Below are 19,640 nucleotides of genomic sequence, written 5' to 3'. Positions count from 1 at the left end.
GGTGCAGGAAGGCTCCTGGCCTCCTGGAGAAACCTGATGGCTCACAGACACCTTTCAGACTTGTCCCTCTCCACTGCAAAGCTCCCTTTCATTTCCTGGCACACTCTTTCTTACTTTTGTTTCAGCTCCTGACTGGATGCTGGCCCTGGATCCTTGGAGAGGTTACAAAGGAGGTAAACCACTGTGTGGTATTTATAGGCAGCAGGGCAGGAAAAAAAGTTGTTCTGTGAAATGCTGCTAGCAGCCCTTTTTGAAATCATACAAACAGAGAAGTCGTTGGCACTATGACAAAATGAGGTCTTTCTCATGCCTTTTTTAAGTCTTATTTTGATATTTGTTCTGTGCCTTTTTTTTTGTTTTTATTCTGTCATGCTAAATTAAGGTAACAAATTTTAAGGAAAGAATCAAATATATTTATGGGAAAGCATTCTGCACAAAATACAGAAAAGAAATAAAAATATACATTTTCGTTAAAGAGCTCTGCTTTTCTTTTACTTCAACTGAGTAAGATTTCATGGGTAGCAAGGCTAAAGTGATCTCCCTGCATATTTTAATATTTAACAAAAAAGTCTGTATAAAAGTTGCCATAAATAATATGCAGCTGCATTGAATCCCTACTCTCTTATAGCAATATCACAAAGGAGAAAATGGAGTCACTTTTGTGTAACTGGGAAGAGATGTTAGATCTGCTATTTAAAAACCTTGAAGCTGGGTTCATAAAGGTCTGAGGATGTCCTGATTAATCCCCAAAAAAACAGTAATATTTTCAGCTGGTCTCAACATTAATCTTCATGATGAATAAGGGGATGATAGTCTGTCTTATACTCTATAGACAGATACAGAACCTGAAACTAAAGATGGAAAATGTTTCTTATGCCTCCACTCCCTATTCTGCAAATGGCTTCTCTTTTGAATAGTTAGGAAGTACACATTTTCTTTTTTTCCATAGAAGAAAAAATTAGAAAAGAAAAAAACATTTTCTTTTTTTTCCATTAGCAGGAAGAAGTCCTGAATTTATGTATTTGTTTCTAAGAGGTCAGAGCTATTCTTATACTGGTTGGACTTGATGATCTTCAAGGTCTTTTCCAACCTGAGTAATTCTATGATTCTATGATTAGGATGTTGGATGCCATTTTTCCTTCTCAGAGCAGGTTCAGTATATATAGCAGGTAAGCTAAACATAGTCTGAATAAAGTCAGTTTACATCCACTACAGAATCTGTTTTCTCCAACATTGTCTTTTAGACTACACAAACACAGCTGTGCACTCAACAAGAAGGTTTTCTTTAAACTGAAAGTGTTTTGAAGCTGTAAACATTTTATGCTTCCATTTCATTTACACAAATATCAAGATGTAATTACTCAGTGTTTCAGTCACTTAAAAAGGAACCTCAATGGGTTCCTTAAGCAAGTTGAAAAGGCCACTACCCAGGCCTCCCATTTTGCAGTGATAAAGCCAAATTAAAACAACGACTTGGAAAAAAACAACAAAAACAAAAAACAAACAAACAAAAAACCCACAACAAAACAAAACAACAACAACAAAAAAACCAGCACTGCACAACTGATCTCAACAGGATTGCTGTGTTACAAAGCTTTTTCTGGGCTTGTTTAGCTTGGAGAAGAGAAGGTTCTGGGGAGTCCTTATTCAGGCCTCCAAGTACATAGGAACAGGAGGGGGAACGGTGGTTTATGAGGATGGATAGTGATAGAACAAGGGGAAATGGTTTTAAACTAAGACCAGGGATGTTTATGTTAGATATTAGGAGGAAGTTTTTCACTCAGAGGGTGTTAAAGCACTGAAACAGGTTGCCCAAGGAGGCTGTGGATGCCCCATCCCTGGAGGCATTCAAGGTCAGGCTGGATGTGGCTCTGGGTAGCCTGGTCTAGTGACTGGTGATCCTACCCATGGCAGGGAGGTTGAAACTAGATGATCACTGTGGTCCTTTTCAATCCCGGCCATTCTATGATTCTATGGTTCAGCCTCCACATCTGCTTGTGTTGCTGCCTCTGTCACAGCAGGAGCACCATGTGGACTTCCAAGGCTTGCCAGGCTGCCTCAAACTGTTTAAGAAGAGCTAAACTGCTGTATGACCCATCTCCTTCCTTTTGGCCAAGCCTCGGAAGTTATGGCTGCAGATCAGGAAAAGGCTGAAGATGACCTGAGGCCTTGGGGCTGCAGAGTACATGAAGGCTTGGGCTGTAGACTGAATCACTTCTGTTGAGCACCACCCACACACCGTAACATTTTACTTTGCAACAGTCTCACTACTTGCACTTCCACCCCCACATTCCCATTTTAGGCAAGAAAAAAATGAAAAGCAGCCACAACAGCTTCAAAGGACTTAACTAATATTACAATTTCCCTGTTTCTTTTGATTATTCAAATACCCAATGGTATAAAAGTCGGAAAAACATCATGGGAAAAAAGAAAAAAAAAAAAAAAAAAGAAAAAAAAAAGTTCTATGCAGTGCTTAGGTTAAATAAGTTTCCTTGAGCATGAAACTCCCACAAATCCATCATTTATTCTTGACAAGATTCTGTCTAACAGGAAAATATCAAACTTGAATTGTAAAAAATGCACTGGCTATTGCAGTCTGCAAGACCTTAATTATAAAAATAAACCTACATCCCATTATCTTAACATAATTTCCTAAAAACTCTCAGAAGTTACAAAGAATACATTTCCTCACATTACAGTGCTTATGCATTAAATAGAACAAGAAAAAAAAAATGTATTATTTATGAACATCTCCAGCAACAAATTGGACTCTTGGTCCTCAAGCTGCAGTAAAATTCTCTGTGTTAAAAGCTATGGCTCTGTCATGGTTTTGCAATTTTGTAATTTTGCTATCAGTATTCCACATCATAACATCATGATAAAGCATGGATAATTTTGACAAATGTGCTGCTCACAGAAGAAGACTAAATGTCCCAGAGAAAATCACGGTGAGTCATATGACAAGGACGCTATATAATCTCACTCTTGTGCTGGACTCGCTCATAGACCTTGCCAGCCAAGGGGGAGCCGTGTGGGAGCGTTCCAGCCATTTCGCCTAGAGTTACAGTAGGCCTCTCAGTTTCGGGACTCACTCTCTCTTATTTTACTTGATTCGTTAGCCTTAATTCCAATTATATTGTATTATATTGTGTTATTCTGTATTCCGATATGGTATTTAGTAAATAAATGTGCCTCCTTAGATTGCTGCCGCTGTATTTATTTTCCTTTTCCCTTTTTCCCTTTTCCTTTTGGGATAGCGGCCCTGCAGGCCATCTGTACCCCTGTCATGGGTGCAGGTAGATTTTAGGTTAACCCATGACAGGCTCCTCCAGATTTCCTGCTAGAGCTTCAATTACCAAGACTTGGTCAACACAAGTACAGCAGACTTTCAGAATACCAGCATATTAATGCAGCCCAGCAAGGAGACCATTCCATCAGGAACAGCTGCTATCAGAAAAGCAGAACAAGCTGTGCTGTTGAAGGCAGATGGGCTGGACTGATTTAAAATCTGGTAGTGAAAAAGAAAAATCACATTTCCTGTTATAAACAGGACAAAATTGGAGATTACAAAGGGAACAGGAAACCACTTGTAGTAATCTCATGTTTTATGTTTCAAAACTATTTATTATTTGACTAAGCTGAGAAAATGGTGAATTGTCAAAAACCTTGGATTCCATACCATAGCGCTACTAATGAGTGTATCTCTGATCTCTCTATCCCCTAAATTATCCTAATAAACTATAGTTTTCTCTTTTGCTCTTCCAGCCACCAGAATTTGACACGGGGTTTATCATTGTTTCAACAAGCAGAAAGCAATGCATTCTATATACATCTCACTATGCTTATGCCTTTTTTCCTTTAACACAGATCAAATACAAGCCCAGAAGAGAATACAAAAATTGTGTGAAAAACATTCTCAGTACATATGATGCAGTGCATTCCTGCTAACATCCATTTTTACAAAAAAATCTTTAACAGAAATTCAGAGTGTCTTGATGTCCACAGCTATAGTTGAACATAAAGAATGCCTAGTCTACTTGTTCCCTAGGATTAGGGTGTTTCTGATATCTTTAATTGCAGGAAATGTACCTTGCTATACCTTTGCAATATGGAGCCTTAAAACAGTTCAGCAGTAGGTAGAAAGGATCTTCAGACTTGGTTGTTTCTGACAAGAGATGTTAATGAAGAGAATTTTACTATTAGTAACATTTAAATCTTTTGGTACAGAACTTGACAACATATAAAACCTTTATAAATGTTTTTAACTTCCCTTAACATATGTATCATTTGTATTTTCTGCTCTCCTCCAGTGAGGCATTAGAAAGAAAAATCCAACAGTGCCACCAGACACAAATGGGTTTACTCTTAGCCCTTGCATCTTAATAGCATTTGGAGACAGATTTTTTTCATCTTTTCATATTGACACTGATGCTTTAATCAGTTGAAATATAGTCATATTAAACCACTAAAATGCAATTCGTTTTCAATAAAATCTCTTATACATATATATATATGCAGCTCATAAAAGCAAATGAGTTGCTTTAACTTTCAAGCAGAAAATATAATAGAAGTTAAACATAATCTAGTCCTGGAGCTTAGCTTTTAGACTAAATGGTATTTTAGATTAAACAGAGTGCAGAGTTTGTAACTCTGAGATGAAGATAATGGCTTAAAATTACCATTATGTTATGCAGATTTTCCTTGGAACTGTGTAATTGATAAATAAATTCCCACTTTTTAATGAAAATGAAAACACATTTTTATTTTCTTTTTTTCCCAGGATTTTTTTTTCCAATTTTTGTACCACTGGGCATTTGAATAATCAAAAGAAACAGAGGAATTGTAACATTAGTTAAATCCTTTGAAGCCACTGCGGTTGTTTTGCACTTTTTTACTTGCCTAAAATGGGAATGTGGCAGTTGGAGAAGGCAAGTAGTGACACTGTTTCAAAGTAAAATGTTAGGTGCTGCTCAACAGACGTGATTCCCAGTGCAACCACCTGCGAGTGAGTGAGATGTTAGGGCAAGACCACCATATGAAGACTGGGAATTGAGGGTCATCCCTGACTGTTCTGCTGGCACACTGGGAGACTGCAGAGAAGTTGCTTCTATACTTCTGCTTTCCAATCTGCACAACACAGGTTTTACTTTTTATTTCACTTTTAATGTAGCATCTCTTCATCTCTAAAAAGAATATTGTAAGCAAATCTATCTTTTTTCCCAGTTCAGATGGTGTCTTGTTACATAAGAGAAAGCTAAGAACAAAACACAGTTACTGAAATTACTGAAAATAAATTTACTTGAAGTTCTTGTAACACAGAAACAAAAGTTGTCACATAAACATAGAATGAATAGGACAGTGATTAAAGCAATAAAACAAAATAGGCACACATAACATTGAATAGACAACACAGTAGAAGAAACAAATGTCAGAAGCTAACTGAGTGTCACGGGTTAACCGAAAATCTACCTGCGCCCGTGACAGGGGGGCAGCTGGTCCGCAGGGCTGCTGTCCCAAAAAGGAAAAATGGAAAAAGGGAAAGGGAAAAGAAAATAGCAGCAACGATCTAAGGAGACACACTTATTTACTAGGTACTATATCAAAATACAGAATAACACAATATAATACAAATGATACAAATTAATTGAAAATTAAGGCTAATGAACCAAGCAAAATAGGAGAGAGAGTGAGTCCCAAAACCAAGAGGCCTACTGTAGCTATAGGTGAAACAGCTGGAATGCTCCCACACTCTCCCCCCTGTCTCCGAGGATTCAAGAGAGCGAGTCCAGCCCTGAAGTGAGATTATATAGTATCCTTGTCCCGTGACTTATCCCTGACCATGATGTTCTCTGAAATATGTAGTCTTCTTCTGTGAGCTGCACATTCAGTAAAATTATCCATGCTTTGCATGATGTTATGATGTGGAATACTGATAGCAAAATTACAAAACCATGACACTGAGACATGAGAAAAAACAAACCAAAAACAGAACCAAAGGAACGGGAAGGTATGCTGCCAGAAAAGTTGTGGGTACATGTACAACCTACAAGCATGGGTGTGTGCACCCATATTCACAGTCATACAGAAAGCAATACATGTATACAACTAGTAGGTTGTTTTGAGAGTAATGCCTCCCATTTATTTCCATGGAAACTACAGAAGATATCAAGAGCAAGAGAATAAAATTTGATAGAACAAATTCTCAGTTACAAAACATTATTTTTCAATATAGTCATCACCATCAATTCTGCATTTTTGCCAGCAATGAGCAGGCAGTGCATGTTTGCTGCACTCATAAAAAATGTGCGTGGCTATTTGGAATGAGGAGTATCATTCACACTGTGTTGTTGCCATTGCTGAAATGTACCACCCACCATCTCACTGTGCAAACATCCTCTGTTTGGTCTCAATGAATGTCAGTGGATGTAATTTTTTCTGCATGGAGGAATTCAATTTCACACCTCTGCTTCATACACACTTTCATGTTGGACACCATTTTGTCAGACTGTTCCTCTGCTGTTGCACAGCAACAAAATTTAATGGAGTATTGGTTCAACCCCTACTGCCATACAACCAACATCCACCTTTGACATCATAAACCAACATAATAAAATAAGAGGCAGTACTTTTGGAACAGCCCTTGTAAAACAGCCTTTATGTTGGATAGAAACTTCAGGAGCCAGATTCTGTTCATGGTACTTCACTGCCTCATCCAACCAACACAATTCAGTTTACAAATTAGCATTGTAAAGAAGGAAAATTAGGACTGATTCTAACTTTCATAAATGCAGGGTACTGCTTGTTCTAAAATTCACTTCAGTGAGAATAAAGGTATACAAGTGACTCAGGTATCATAAAATGATCCCAATACTGCTTCCTGCACATTTTGGCTAAGTAAGCCAAAGTAAGTATTGTATTCAATACCACATTTCATAATGGAAACCAGAAATGAATGACTCTGAGAATTAAGAAACTTTCTAAGAGTTTTCCTTTGAGAAAGGGAAAATGTAATGATGAAATTGGCAAATTATTTTAGAAGACAAAATTACCACTGTTCATTATCAGACAAGCAGTTCAAGAACTAACAAGGTGTTTTTTCCTACCAGATCTGAGTAAACTGTCAACTCCAGCTGCACTCTTCCTTGTGGTGAAGGCATTTTTAAGGCTTCTTCCCAAATGGAAATCTCTAATAACTAGTGAAATCTGAACTCACTTTGCAGCCTCCTCTTCTGAGGGGGTACAGAGCATCTGTCTCACCTCATCTCCCACTCAAGTGACTTCATGCAAGAAAGTTGTACAACGTAATCACCTTTCAGCATACTGTTCCTCCATTTACATGTCATTTGTTCACAAACAATCTGGGTGAGTGGGAATGAAGAGGAGAAGGAGGACAGAGGTGCAGAAATGAAAAACAAACTACCAGAACTTAATTTGTTTGAAACAAAATATTCCCCCATAAGCTCCCAAAAGCTCAAAAACCTCCCCAACAGAGGTGACTAATAGATCAGAGCAAAACACTCTAGTTAGGTCAGCTGTGGGGCCACAGGTGAGAGTAATTTAGCTGTGCTCCTGGAAGGGGTGGAGCTTGACTCTAGACCTCATTTAAGGGCTGACCACCACTAAGCAGTATCTCTTGGAGATTGCTCCCTGGTGGAGATTGCCCCAGCATTTCCCAGCAAAGGCATCCATATCAGTGAGTTTTTCTTTATAAATAACCTTTTGAATATTTGTCGCCATCATTGTTACCATCTTCGCATCATTCCACCTTACATAAGGAAATGATACCTTACTTTCTAATGAACCGAAGTACATCAGTTTCAAATATTTCAGCATCTTGCAGTAGAATTCCATCCAGAGAAACTATGTGACTGGATTATGGCTCCACACTATGTGCTGATTTAAATTAATTTCCTATCTTAACATATTGCTACCCAGAAAGAGCAGCAAACACAACATTACTCAAATCTTTTTCCTTCCTTTAACAGAAAAGTAATTTATTATTTTTTTATTTTAATATTTATGAGATAGTTTTCTTGCCTAGTAATTTCAACTGTAAGTAATTGGGAACAGGCTTGTAGTGTCTCTGAATAAGACAGTAGGTAAAACTCAAAGCTGCAGAAATATAATTTCATTCAGCTGGAACCAGGAAAACATATTCCACCTAGATAATATTCTAAGCTGAAAGCTTTTATGATATTTTTTTTTTTCCTGAAGGAGGAAAAGATCCACATTGTAACATGTAAGTTTGTATTTCAAACAATAAATGCAAATGCAGGTGAACAACTCCTCTCTCCACTTCTAGACCCTGAACCACCTGTGGTTGATTCAACTCTTGCAGATGTTTTAACCCCTGCAACAGATCCCATGGCTGCTCCAGCCCCTGAAATAGGTCCTGTGGTTGCACCAATAGGAATTGGGCCCAGCAGTTGCTCTAACCCTTCTGATGGGCCCTGTGGTTGCCCCAACCCCTGTGACCCAACCTGTGGTTACTCCAGCCCCTGTGACGGGCCCTGTGGTTGCTCCAGTCCCTGTTACAAGACCCACAGTCCAACCAGAGAACTAACCAGTGCCAGCGAATTGTCCCTATAAGCAAAAGGAAGAAATGGCTAGAAAAGCCAGATAATTTCATGAGAAGAGAAATTCCTACAAAGACAGAAGAAGATGAAAAAGGGCCATCACAAGAATGGGAGAAAGAAGGAGAGACGGAACTCATAAATGAGACAGAAACTGTCCCCTAACACTGAGTGAGCTATGAGATCTGTGAAAAGATTGTTAAAGTGATCACATTTGTCAGCTGGCTGCTCCAGTGCTAGTATAATGGGACTAACGGCCCGTATTTAATTGATAACAAAGCTAAGCAGCTAGGCTGTCTTTGTAGGGAAGGTGGCACTGACAAAGTGACTGGAAAAGGGATACAATCCTTCACTCTTTGGCAGCAATCTTGTCAGCTGTAAAGAAAAGATATCCCTTTGAAGAAGATCTGGAATGTTACCTAGGCAAACCGACAACCATGGAGAAAGTTATCCAGTATTTAAGGGAAATTACCTATGGTAAAGACTGTGTATGATACTAACTTGGATGATAATATGCCATCTCAAGATACAGATAAAGTCAAATGCATGCAATCTATGTGGCAAAGAGTTTTATGGAGCCTATCCATCATTGTATGCCAGCATCTTGGCATGCTCTGGAAAGATAACAAAAGACCAGTGATGGATGAAGTGGCTAGGGTATTTTGACAATATGAGGAAAATCTCTCTTCTTCCTACAGGTTTGTGTCTCAGTTGAGGAAAAAATGGTTCAATAACTTCAGAGAGGTGCCTGAGAAACTCTCACATCTTTATCTATACTAACGGTGGAAAAAATAACTAATGATTAACAGTGTGTATTGGACACTGTGCAACAGGACTCTGAAGGGTTCCATGGATACACCTCATTAAGAAGATTCAGACATTTCAAAAAACTTCTGCATCATCTTGGAGAGAGGAGAAAAGAAAAAGTGAGTGGTACTGACATTTCCATCTCTTGGTACCTTGTTGGAAACGAGATCTCAAAACAATCTCAGCTTTCCTGTCTTGCTACAATGAAAATGGGAAAGGATGAGGTATACATGCCCTTCCAATTTGTGCTCTTGCATTCATTTTCTTAAAAGCCTCTTGTCCTCAAAGTTGGCAAGAGCATGCAACAGTTGCTTCCTCTCAACCCTTCATTCAGAGGCAGAGAGAGGGGAGAGAGCTCAGCGCTTACGAAGAAACGCTCCATGGGCAGCAATTCCAAGAGCATAACTGTCATCAGATAATCCTGTTGGAAATTCTTGAAAAATTGTAATTTTGAATCTCAGGGAATTGAAACAGGAGAGCTTCTGAAACCAAGCTATGATAGGGGAGAGGAAGTGGAGCCTTATATGCATTTCAAGTGAAAGGAGCAGCTCACAGCTCCAAGTGGCTCTTATTAAGTTTAGCACACTTCTTTCTCTGCAAAGGTTCTCTTGGATTTCAGGGGAACTTTTTGCAGAAAGAGCTATTGCTCATCATATGTAATGCTGATAGAATAAGATTCTCTTTCCCATCTCATCTTTGGGAGGAGATCAAGGAGATATGAACTAGGCTCAGCATGCCAAGACTTGAAAACATATTTACCTTCTAAAGTACGGCTCTTACTCTGAACACCAGCTACAACAGCTGTTCTGCATTTTGAGTTGTTCATTAACAGAAACCAATACAAGCAGCCTTTTAGGAAAATCAACACTTGTGCTTTGACAGACTCAGTAATTCTATTCAGCAGAAGCATCAGTGTTTACAAGGTCTGCAGATAATATGGCAAAACCTCGGAATGGATACTGAAAATATTGCTTCACCTCACCTGCAAACTTAAAAGATAAATCTAAGTATGTTGAGATGAAGAGTAGATGCGAACAAGAAGAGATGAGTATGTGTCTTTACCTGGAGGCCCTTCTCCTCTATCTTTTTCTGGAGTATCTGAAGGCACTTGGTGAAGTCTGTTAAATCTTGATCCATGGTCTCAATTAACTCACATCCCTAGTGAATAAACAGCAAAACACAGAGAGGAAAATAAACTTACTACATCTTTCAGTTTTGAGAACTAATGCTCTCTCTGCTGAAATCTAACAGTGTGTGTGTGGCCGACACAAAAGGCACACAAAACAACATCAAAAATCATATATTGATGTTAAAAAATTATGATATTGTGGGGTTGCATTATTAGCTGTCCAGACCTGCATGCAGTTTTTGGGATGTGGGTTGGACAAGCCTGTTCTACGGTGTTCTGTTGGATAGATAATTTCAGATGTGGAAAGCTCAATGTTATATGGAACTTCGAGGATCAAGGTCAAAAAAAAGATCCTCACTCTGGTGCTACAGTTACTACATTTTTGCTATTTATGCTGAAATATGCATAAATGTATGTATACAAAGGTACTCAAGTTTCCCAGAATGTGAAGTTGTTAATTTAGAATGATTATAAAACAGTCTCCTTGCAATGAGTGTAATATCATAGAATTGTAAAATCATAGAACGACTAGGTTGAAAAGGACCTTAAAGGTCATCTAGTTTAAACCCCCCTGCCATGGGCAGAGTTGCCAACCACTAAACCAGGCTGCCCAGAGTCATATCCAGCCTGCCCTAGAATGTCTCCAGGGATGGGGCATCTACAACCTCTCTGGGCAACCTGTTCCAGTGCATCACCAGCCCCTGAGTGAAAAACTTCCTCCTAATATTTAACATGAATCTCCTCTGTCTTAGTTTAAAAACAATCTCCCTTGTCCTGTTACTGTTCAATCATGTAAACAGTCATTCCCCTTCCTGTTTATATGCTCCCTTCACATACTGGAAGGCCACAATGAGGTCTCCCCAGAGCCTTCTTTTCTTTAAGCTAAATAAGCCCAAATCCCTCAACTTTTCTTCATAGAAGAGGTGCTCTAACCCTCTGATCATCTTTGTGGCCCTTCTTTAGGCCCACTCCAAGAGCTCTGCATCTTTCTTGTGCTGGGGGCCCCAGCCCTACATTCCAGATGGGTCCTTGCAAAAGCTGAGCAGAGGGGGACAATCACCTTCTCCCTGCAGGCCACTCCTTTTTTGATACAGCCCCGGATATAGTTAGCTTTCCAGGCTGCAAGCACACATTGCTGGCTCGTGTCTAGATTTTCATTTACCAGGAACCCCAAGTTCTTCTCCACAGGTATGCTCTCAAGGACTTCTTCCCCCACTCGTATAAGTACCTGGGATTTCCCCCTCCCATGTGCAACTCCTTGCACTTGGCCTTGTCAAGCCTCATTAGATTCACATGAGCCCTCTTCTCCAGCCTGTCCAGGTCCCTCTAGATGACTTCCCTTCCCACCAGTGTATTGACTGCACCACTCAGCTTGGTGTTACCTGCAAACTTGCTGAAGGTGAACTCAGTGCCATCATCTATGTCACTGATGAAGATGTCAAAGATTACCAATCCCAAGACCAACCCCTGGAGAGCACTGCTTGTGACCAACCTCCACCCTGACAGAACAATCCTTTGGCTGCAACCAGTAAACCAATTCTTAATCCAACAAACAGACCATCTTTCAAAGCCATACATCTTCACTTTAGAGAGAAGGATGTGGTGAGGGAACATGTCATAGGTTTTGCAGAAGTCCAGGTAGATGACATCTGTCGCTCTTCTCCTGTCCACCAATGTTGTCACTATGTTATAGAAGGCCACCAGTTTGGTCGGGCAAGATCTGCCCTTGATGAAGCCATGCTGGCTGTCTCCAATCACCTCTTTATCTCGTATGTGCCTTAACATGGCTTCTAGGAGGATCTGTTCCATGATCTTCCCAGATACAGAGATGAGGCTCACTGGCCTGTAGCTCCCCGGGTCATCCTTTCTCTCTTTCTTAAAAATGTGAGTAATGTTTCCCTTTTTCCAGTCACTGGGGGTTTCACACAACAGCCATGATTTTTCAAATACGACGGAGAGTGGCTCAGCAACCACATCAGCCACCTCTCTCAGAACCCTAGAATGGATATCACCTGGCCCATGGACTTATATATGTTCAGTTTCATGAGGAGGTCTCAGACTTGTTCCACTGTTACAGTGGGACAGAATCCACTCCTCTCACTCGCACCTAGAGGTTCTGGGTCCTGGCACACACGGGGAGGAGCCTGACCACCAGTGAAGACTGAGGCAAAGCACTAATAAGCACCTTATCTTTTTCCATGTCTGAGAAAGCCAGTTCTCTGTCCTCATTTATCAGATGGGGAACACTCTCCTTGGTCTGTCTCCTCCTGCCTATGTACCTGTAAAACCTCCTGTTGTTTTTCACATTCCTTGCCAAGTTCAGTTCCATCTTTGCTCTGGCTTTCCTGATGCTCTCTCTGCACATGTAGACAACATCCCTATATTTTTTACACTCTACACAACCCTGCTTCCATATCCTGACACTTCCCTCTTTTCTCTCAGTTTAAGCTGCAGGTCCTTGCTCAGCTTTGCTGGTCACCCACCTCCTCTGCTCGATATATTCTGCTGGATGACAGAGAGCTCTTGTGCTCGCAGAAGGGTGTTCTTAAGGAGCTGCCAGCTCTGTTCTGTTCCTACATCCTTAAGGACCATTTCCCAGGGGATCCCATCCTGCAGTTCCTTGAGCCACAGAAATTTTGCTCTCCTGAAGCACAGAGTCCTGACTGCCTTTTGACAGGCCTGTATTCCTCAAGATCACAAACTCCACCAGGGCATGGTCACTACAGCCTAGGCTGCCTCCAGTCTTAACATCTCTAATGCTATCTACTGCACTGGTGAGCACTAGGTCTAGCAAGGCTTCATTTTGGGTCAGTCAATCTAACACCTAGATCAGGAAGTTATACTCAAGAGACTCCAGGAATATGGATGAGAACATGTAAAAGTGGAAAAGAGTCAGAGGTCAAGGTTCATAATTCAGTGCAAAAGCAATTCCTAAGCTTCTGATAAAGATCTGAGTAAGAAAAAGTGAATCTTATGTACCATATAAGGTCACTATTCAAAGAGATTTCAAATATTCAAAATACCCCCATACCACTGTAAATTAAAACAAGAACCATATATACTGGATTTAAAGATTCCCTCTCCTAGCACTTCATGGTCCTTTTAAAAGCCTCCTAGTTTTTCTCTTCATCTGACAGAAAAGCGAAAACAAAACAAAAACAACAACAAAAAACAAAACAAAACAAACAACAACAACAACAAAAACAAAAAGAAAACCACAGAACTTTCAGCTTACCTCAGTGGTGAAAATAAAGGCATAGAAGATAAAATTTCTCAGATCAGTGCATGGACAGAATTGTATGCAACAAAATAATGAGTCTCCAGTAGAAAGACATAATGCTATCCCTGAACTGCTTCCCTGCCCTAAAGCAATGTGTATAAAAATAAGCAAAGCTGCTGTGCGGTAGGGGATCCAGATGAAAAGAATAAAGAGCAGATAATGGCACACTTTCTATTATACCCCTTCCTCCTGCTGCCTCCTCAAAACATTCTGAAAGGAGAAGTTGTCAGGGGTGAAGCTGAAACTTTTCTGGTACATCTTACTGCTCCAAATGCCTTTTCAAGCAGTAATAATAGTCCTGATGAGGTGTAGCATGCCACAGACGCACAAACACGTGTAATCAGAGGCTTTCCTTGCAAAGGCAGTGCTGATACTGCCATGGAGAGACTAAGAAATGAAGCAGGGATCTGTATTCAGTGCAAGAGTAAAAAAATGTGAAGAGCTCCTGTGTCTTCACTCCTTACCAGGAATGACCAAAATGTAACACTGGCAGGGGAGAGGGGTCATGAGGTGTGGAGAGTGGAATGAACACTATGGTGCCCTCAAGTTCATTGTACTGACAATGGCAATAAGTAACAGGATGTGAGAAACTATAGCAGACAGAGCCTCCCCAGTCTTGCAAAACCAGCTTTTTGGTTAAATGAAGACAAAATCAGGGGCAAGGATAGCCAAGGCTGTGCATGGGTGAATAGGCGGAACCTGAGTTACCAGCTCTTAAGTGAGTAGACAAGAAGGAAATCACTTACATTTTTCTAAGACCACTCCTTGCTGGCAAAAGTGGTTCACAGGTGTTGGTTTATAAATAACTGAGTAACCTTCCTTCCACCAGCACTTCTGAAATACTCCTTCCTGTGGGTGCTAATGTGCCCGATATCCTACTTGGGCAGTCAGGTTTTGGCAGCTTCAGACAGAATGCAATTCTACTTTCCAGCCAGGAAAGACCAAACTTATTTAACTGTCCACTTGTTTTAAAAGTGATCTTTATGTTCAATCATATCTCTTCCAGACCCCACTTACAGGCTGACTGCCAAGTGGAAGGATCTGTCTCTGGAGATTGCTCCTCGTGGAGTTCCTTGTGAGCCTACAACACCAGTGAACACTTTTTCATTTATCTCTGATTATCTTTTCCAGAGTGATAATCTTACTAGCCTAACTTTTTTGTATTCTATATAGCACCTGTTTACTCACTGATCCTACACTATTAAATACATTTCATTTGCAACTGATTCTGGCCTAGCTTCTCAGGATGCTTTTCAATAGGTATTTGGAGCACCTCAGAGGCCAGGTAATTTCAGTGCAGTAGCTGGGAAGCACCTCAGGCAACTGACTGCAGCTCCAGTAGAAAGTTGGAATGCAGCACACAGATGTCCTCTGCTCAGCTCTGCCACTGTCTTTCACACATTCACAATGGGAGATCTCTAATAGAGATTACAGAAATGTGGCCTTCTAAACCTGTCAATGGGGTGTCAGACACAACCTTTGTTGCAAAGACAGGTTCCTGGACCCACGATATTGGTACCAAGATGTTGCTGTGATAGCAATTTCTAAAAACAACACTCAACTTAATAGTGGTGTCCTAAAACTGTTCATTTGCCCACCTGTACCTTTGACATGTTATATAGCTAATGCTGTAGATCATACCAAAAAAATGTTGGCAGAGTGCTACCATACTTTTGTCAAATCAAAATCTTCATTCTCTTCTCACATCAAATGAACAGCCAGCTTTGGGAAGAACAGAAGGATTTAGATCTGCTCTTTTTGCCCCAGTGGTGAAGAGGCAGATATGGTCAGAACTAAAAGAGAAGAGGAGAGCAGCAGCACTCAGATCCTTCCTCCTTCCTGACCTTGCTGGAGCAGATGTCTGTGCAGCTCATGCTCACATACGGTAAAACTTCTACATAGAGCTCTTGCTACAGACTGTCAAATGATTTTCGCCATATAACTGGTGCAGTTCTTGGCAACCTTCACCATATTCCTCGCAAAGGACTAAAATCTTGCACAGCATAACTCTGCTGTTGCCAGGATTTAATGAAAGGACATCACAGTAACTGCAATATAGGCAATAATGCTTGTAGTTCTATAGATATCTACTCAAACTTAATATCATTATCCTTGCTGGACCCATCCGTGTACCAGGAATCTTCAGGAATGGGATATTTCCCCTCCTGAACAGGACACTTGTCTGGTGGAATGACCAGTGTTTCTTTTGGTGCGTCACTGTGATACATCACTGGCCCTAAGATCTTTTGAAGATCTTCTTTCAGTGGTGAGGAAAACAGACTCCTCCCCTGGTTGAGATAAGCAATGCATGGTGTTTGTTCTTGGGCCACCCCTGTTTTAGGAAGGTGGGTCAGATCTTTCACCCACCCCTGAATTGGCAGGGTGGTCCTAACTATGATCTCAGCTATTTGGGCTATTGGCTCTACCTCCTGTAATGTGGAGTAGGCAGCCAATAACTGTTTTTCAATCATACTGTATCTTTCTTCTGCTCCATGCCAGACCTGAGATCAGAACCTGATGGGGGTCCAAGCAGAACTCTGGCATTGCCACAGGCCCCAGCCAAAGCCATCCTGAATGACATGAACATTCACAGTATCACAGTATCACACAGTATCACAGTATCGTGCGAGCTGGAAGGGACCTTAGAGATCATCGAGTCCAACTCCCGGGATTCGAGCCTTCTGTGTAACAGAGCAGCATTTCTACCACTTGCGCCACAGGGGGGATTCGAACCCCGGGCCTCTGGTGTTGCAAGCAGCACTTTATACCACTGCACCACTGGAGGCTCACATTCAGTTTGGTAGGATGGTGGAGTCAAATATACTCAGTGTCTGGGCTTGTCTAACTGCCAGTTTTGCCTGCTGGATAGCCTCGTGTTTCATTCTCCCCCAGTCCCATAGCTGCCCCTTTTTCATAAATCTGTACAATGGCCTCAGCAGCTGCACTAAATGAGGCATAAAGCAGCACCGTTAACCCAGTATACCTAAATACTCCTGCAGCTCCTTTGGTGTTGTAGGGACTGGGAACGCCCAAACATTATTACAGCACTAGGTAGTACTTTCGACCTTTCTGACCAAACTACCCCCAGTAATTTTACAGACAGGCCCAGACACTGAACCTTCTGAGAATATATAGCGTATACTCTTTCCTGAAGATAGGTAGTTAACAAATCTGCTGCTTGTCCTACCGCCTCCAGTGAGCTGGATGTCAACAGGAGATCATCAATATAATGATACAAGCTAACATCATCAGGTTTCCTCCAATTCGCCAGGTCACACAGCATTAGGTTATGACAGTATGTTAGTGAATACATGTACCACTGTGGCAGGTCCACTGCCTGCCTCCCCATGTAAACATAAACTGATCTTGCGATTCTTCAGCAACTGGAATACTGAAGAGCACATTTGCCAAATCTAGGACACAATGATAAGTTTTTATCTTTCTACTCAACATGTCCATTAGGGAGGCGATATTGGGTATGACTGCATGAATATGTGGCGTGACCTCATTTAACTCTCTATAGTCCACCATCATTCTCCATATTCCACCCGACTTCCGCACTGGCTATACGGAGGAATTATATGAACTATGGGCAGGTCTCATAATCCCAACTTTTTCTAATTCCTGCACAGTCCACAATATCTCATCTTGCCCCCCCTAGGAGTCTATACTGTCTCACATCAGTAACCCAGCACGGTACTGGCAGACGAGCAGGCTTATGCTTCGCATGGTCTCTCAATATCACCTGCACCACCCAGGTAATACACTAATACACCCTTATTGAAGTCTGAACTCTGCTACAGTTGTCTGGAGAGCCAGACCCCATAAAATGTCAATGCCCAAATTGTACTCTGGGACAGGGGCAGTAGACACTTTATACTCCCAGGGCAGGAGATGCCCAACCCTCAATTTCAACCACTGGAATGGTCAGTCCCCCAGAGCCATCCATCATCACTCTATCCCCGTTAAATTTAGTCAGATCTCCATAAATAATTGATGTTTCTGAGAAAGGAAAGCAAATAATCCAAATTCTTTTGAAAGCTGGTTTTGCTATTAAGCGCAGCAAAGTGAAGGGGCCTGCCCAAGAAATTCAGTTCTTAGGTATAAATGGCAAGATGGGCGTCGTCACATCCCAGCAGATGTGATTGACAAAATCATTGCTATGTCTCCACCCACCAACAAGACAGAGACCCAATCTTTCTTGGGAGTAGTGGGTTTTTGGAGAATGCATGTCCCAAACTACAGCCACATAGTGAGCCCCCTCTATCAGGTGACACGGAAAAAGAATAATTTCTCAAAAGCCTGAGCAGCAGCAGGCTTTTGAGCAGATAAAGCAAGAGATAGCCCGTGCCGTGGCCTTGGGGCCAGTACGGACGGGACAGGATGTAAAGAACATCCTCTACACTGCTGCTGGAGAGAAAGGTCCCATTTGGAGTTTGTGGCAGAGAGCCTCAGGAGAAACCCGAGGCCGACCCCTGGGATTTTGGAGTTGAGCCTATAAGGGATCTGAAGAGCGCTACACTCCAACTGAGAAGGAGATCTTAGCCGTGTATGAGGGGGTTCGGGCTGCTTCTGAAGTAGTTGGTACCGAAGTACAGCTCCTTCTAGCACCTCGCTTGCCAGTAATAAATTGAATGTTTAAAGGACAGGTTCCCTCCACACATCATGCTACTGATGCCACTTGGAGTAAGTGGATTTCACTAATTACACAACGAGCTTGAATGGGGAAACTCAGCCGTCCTGGAATCCTAGAGGTGATCATGGACTGGCCTGAGGGTAAAAAGTTTGTGACATCACCTGCAGAGGAGATGTCACGTGCTAAAGAGGCCCCAACATACAATGAGCTACCAGAAAATGAAAAGAAATTTGCCCTATTCACAGACAGATCGTGTTGTATTGTAGAGAAACATCGCAGGTGGAAAGCTGCTGTATGGAGTCCCACACGACAAGTTGCAGAGGCCACTGAAGGTAAAGGAGAGTCAAGCCAATTTGCAGAGGTAAAGGCTGTTCAGCTAGCTTTAGATGTAGCTGAACGGGAGAGGTGGCCAATGCTTCATCTTTATACTGACTCAAGGATGGTGGCAAATGCCTTATGGGGGTGGTTGCAGCAGTGGGAACAAGACAACTGGCAACAAAAGGGTAAACCTATTTGGGCTGCTGAACTGTGGAAAGACATTGCTGCCCGAATAAGGAATATTGTTGTAAAAGTGCGCCATGTAGATGCTCACATGCCTAAAAGTAAGGCTACTGAAGAACATCAAAACAACCATCAGGTTGATCGAGCTGCCAAGATTGAGGTGGCTCAAATCAACTTGGACTGGCAGAACAAAGGTGAATTATTCCTAGCTCGGTGGGCCCATGAGACTTCGGGTCATCAAGGAAGAGATGCAAGATATAAGTGGGCCAGAGACCGAGGGGTGGACTTAGCTATGGATGCTATTGCTCAGGTCATTCATGACTGTAAAACATGTGCCATAATTAAACAAGCCAAGAGGATCAAACCTTTTTGGGGGGAAGGTGATGGCAAAAGTATAAATATGGGGAGGCGTGGTAGGTTGATTATATCACCTTGCCACGATCCTGAAATGGTAAGCGGTAAGTACTCACCATGGTCGAGGCAACCACTGGGTGGCTTGAAACATATGCAGTACCCTATGCTACCGCCTGAAACACCATATTAGGGCTGGAGAAGCAGGTCCTATGGAGGCATGGCACTCCAGACACTGCCCCAGCAGTTCCACTCCTATCCCTGTCACCTGGGCAAGAAGCAGAAGCCCATGGTGAGGATGGTGTGGATGTGCCAAGCTAGCCACCCCACAGTGGGTGGGTCGTACTGTGGCCACGAGGCCTG

The 19,640-nt window shown here is 41.7% G+C and overlaps 1 protein-coding gene across 5 annotated transcripts in view; it reads right to left on the bottom strand.

The window, feature by feature from the left end:
- TPK1 (thiamin pyrophosphokinase 1) overlaps positions 1 to 19,640 on the bottom strand; it is a 133,626-nt gene that overhangs the window by 72,724 nt on the left and 41,262 nt on the right. For 3 of the 5 annotated variants that reach the window (XM_072329980.1, XM_072329983.1, XM_072329981.1), the window contains one exon: positions 10,443 to 10,538. The exons of the other annotated variants lie outside the window; for them this stretch is intronic. In XM_072329980.1, coding sequence (XP_072186081.1) covers positions 10,443 to 10,538 — 96 coding nt within the window. The remainder of the gene's footprint in view (positions 1 to 10,442; positions 10,539 to 19,640) is intronic. 5 annotated transcript variants of the gene reach the window in all.

The sequence above is a fragment of the Excalfactoria chinensis genome, chromosome 2, assembly GCF_039878825.1.
Source record: "Excalfactoria chinensis isolate bCotChi1 chromosome 2, bCotChi1.hap2, whole genome shotgun sequence".
Classification (NCBI taxonomy): Eukaryota; Metazoa; Chordata; class Aves; order Galliformes; family Phasianidae; genus Excalfactoria; species Excalfactoria chinensis.
Note: the sequence above shows the minus strand (reverse complement) of the source record. Positions and strands in the feature narration are given on the sequence as shown.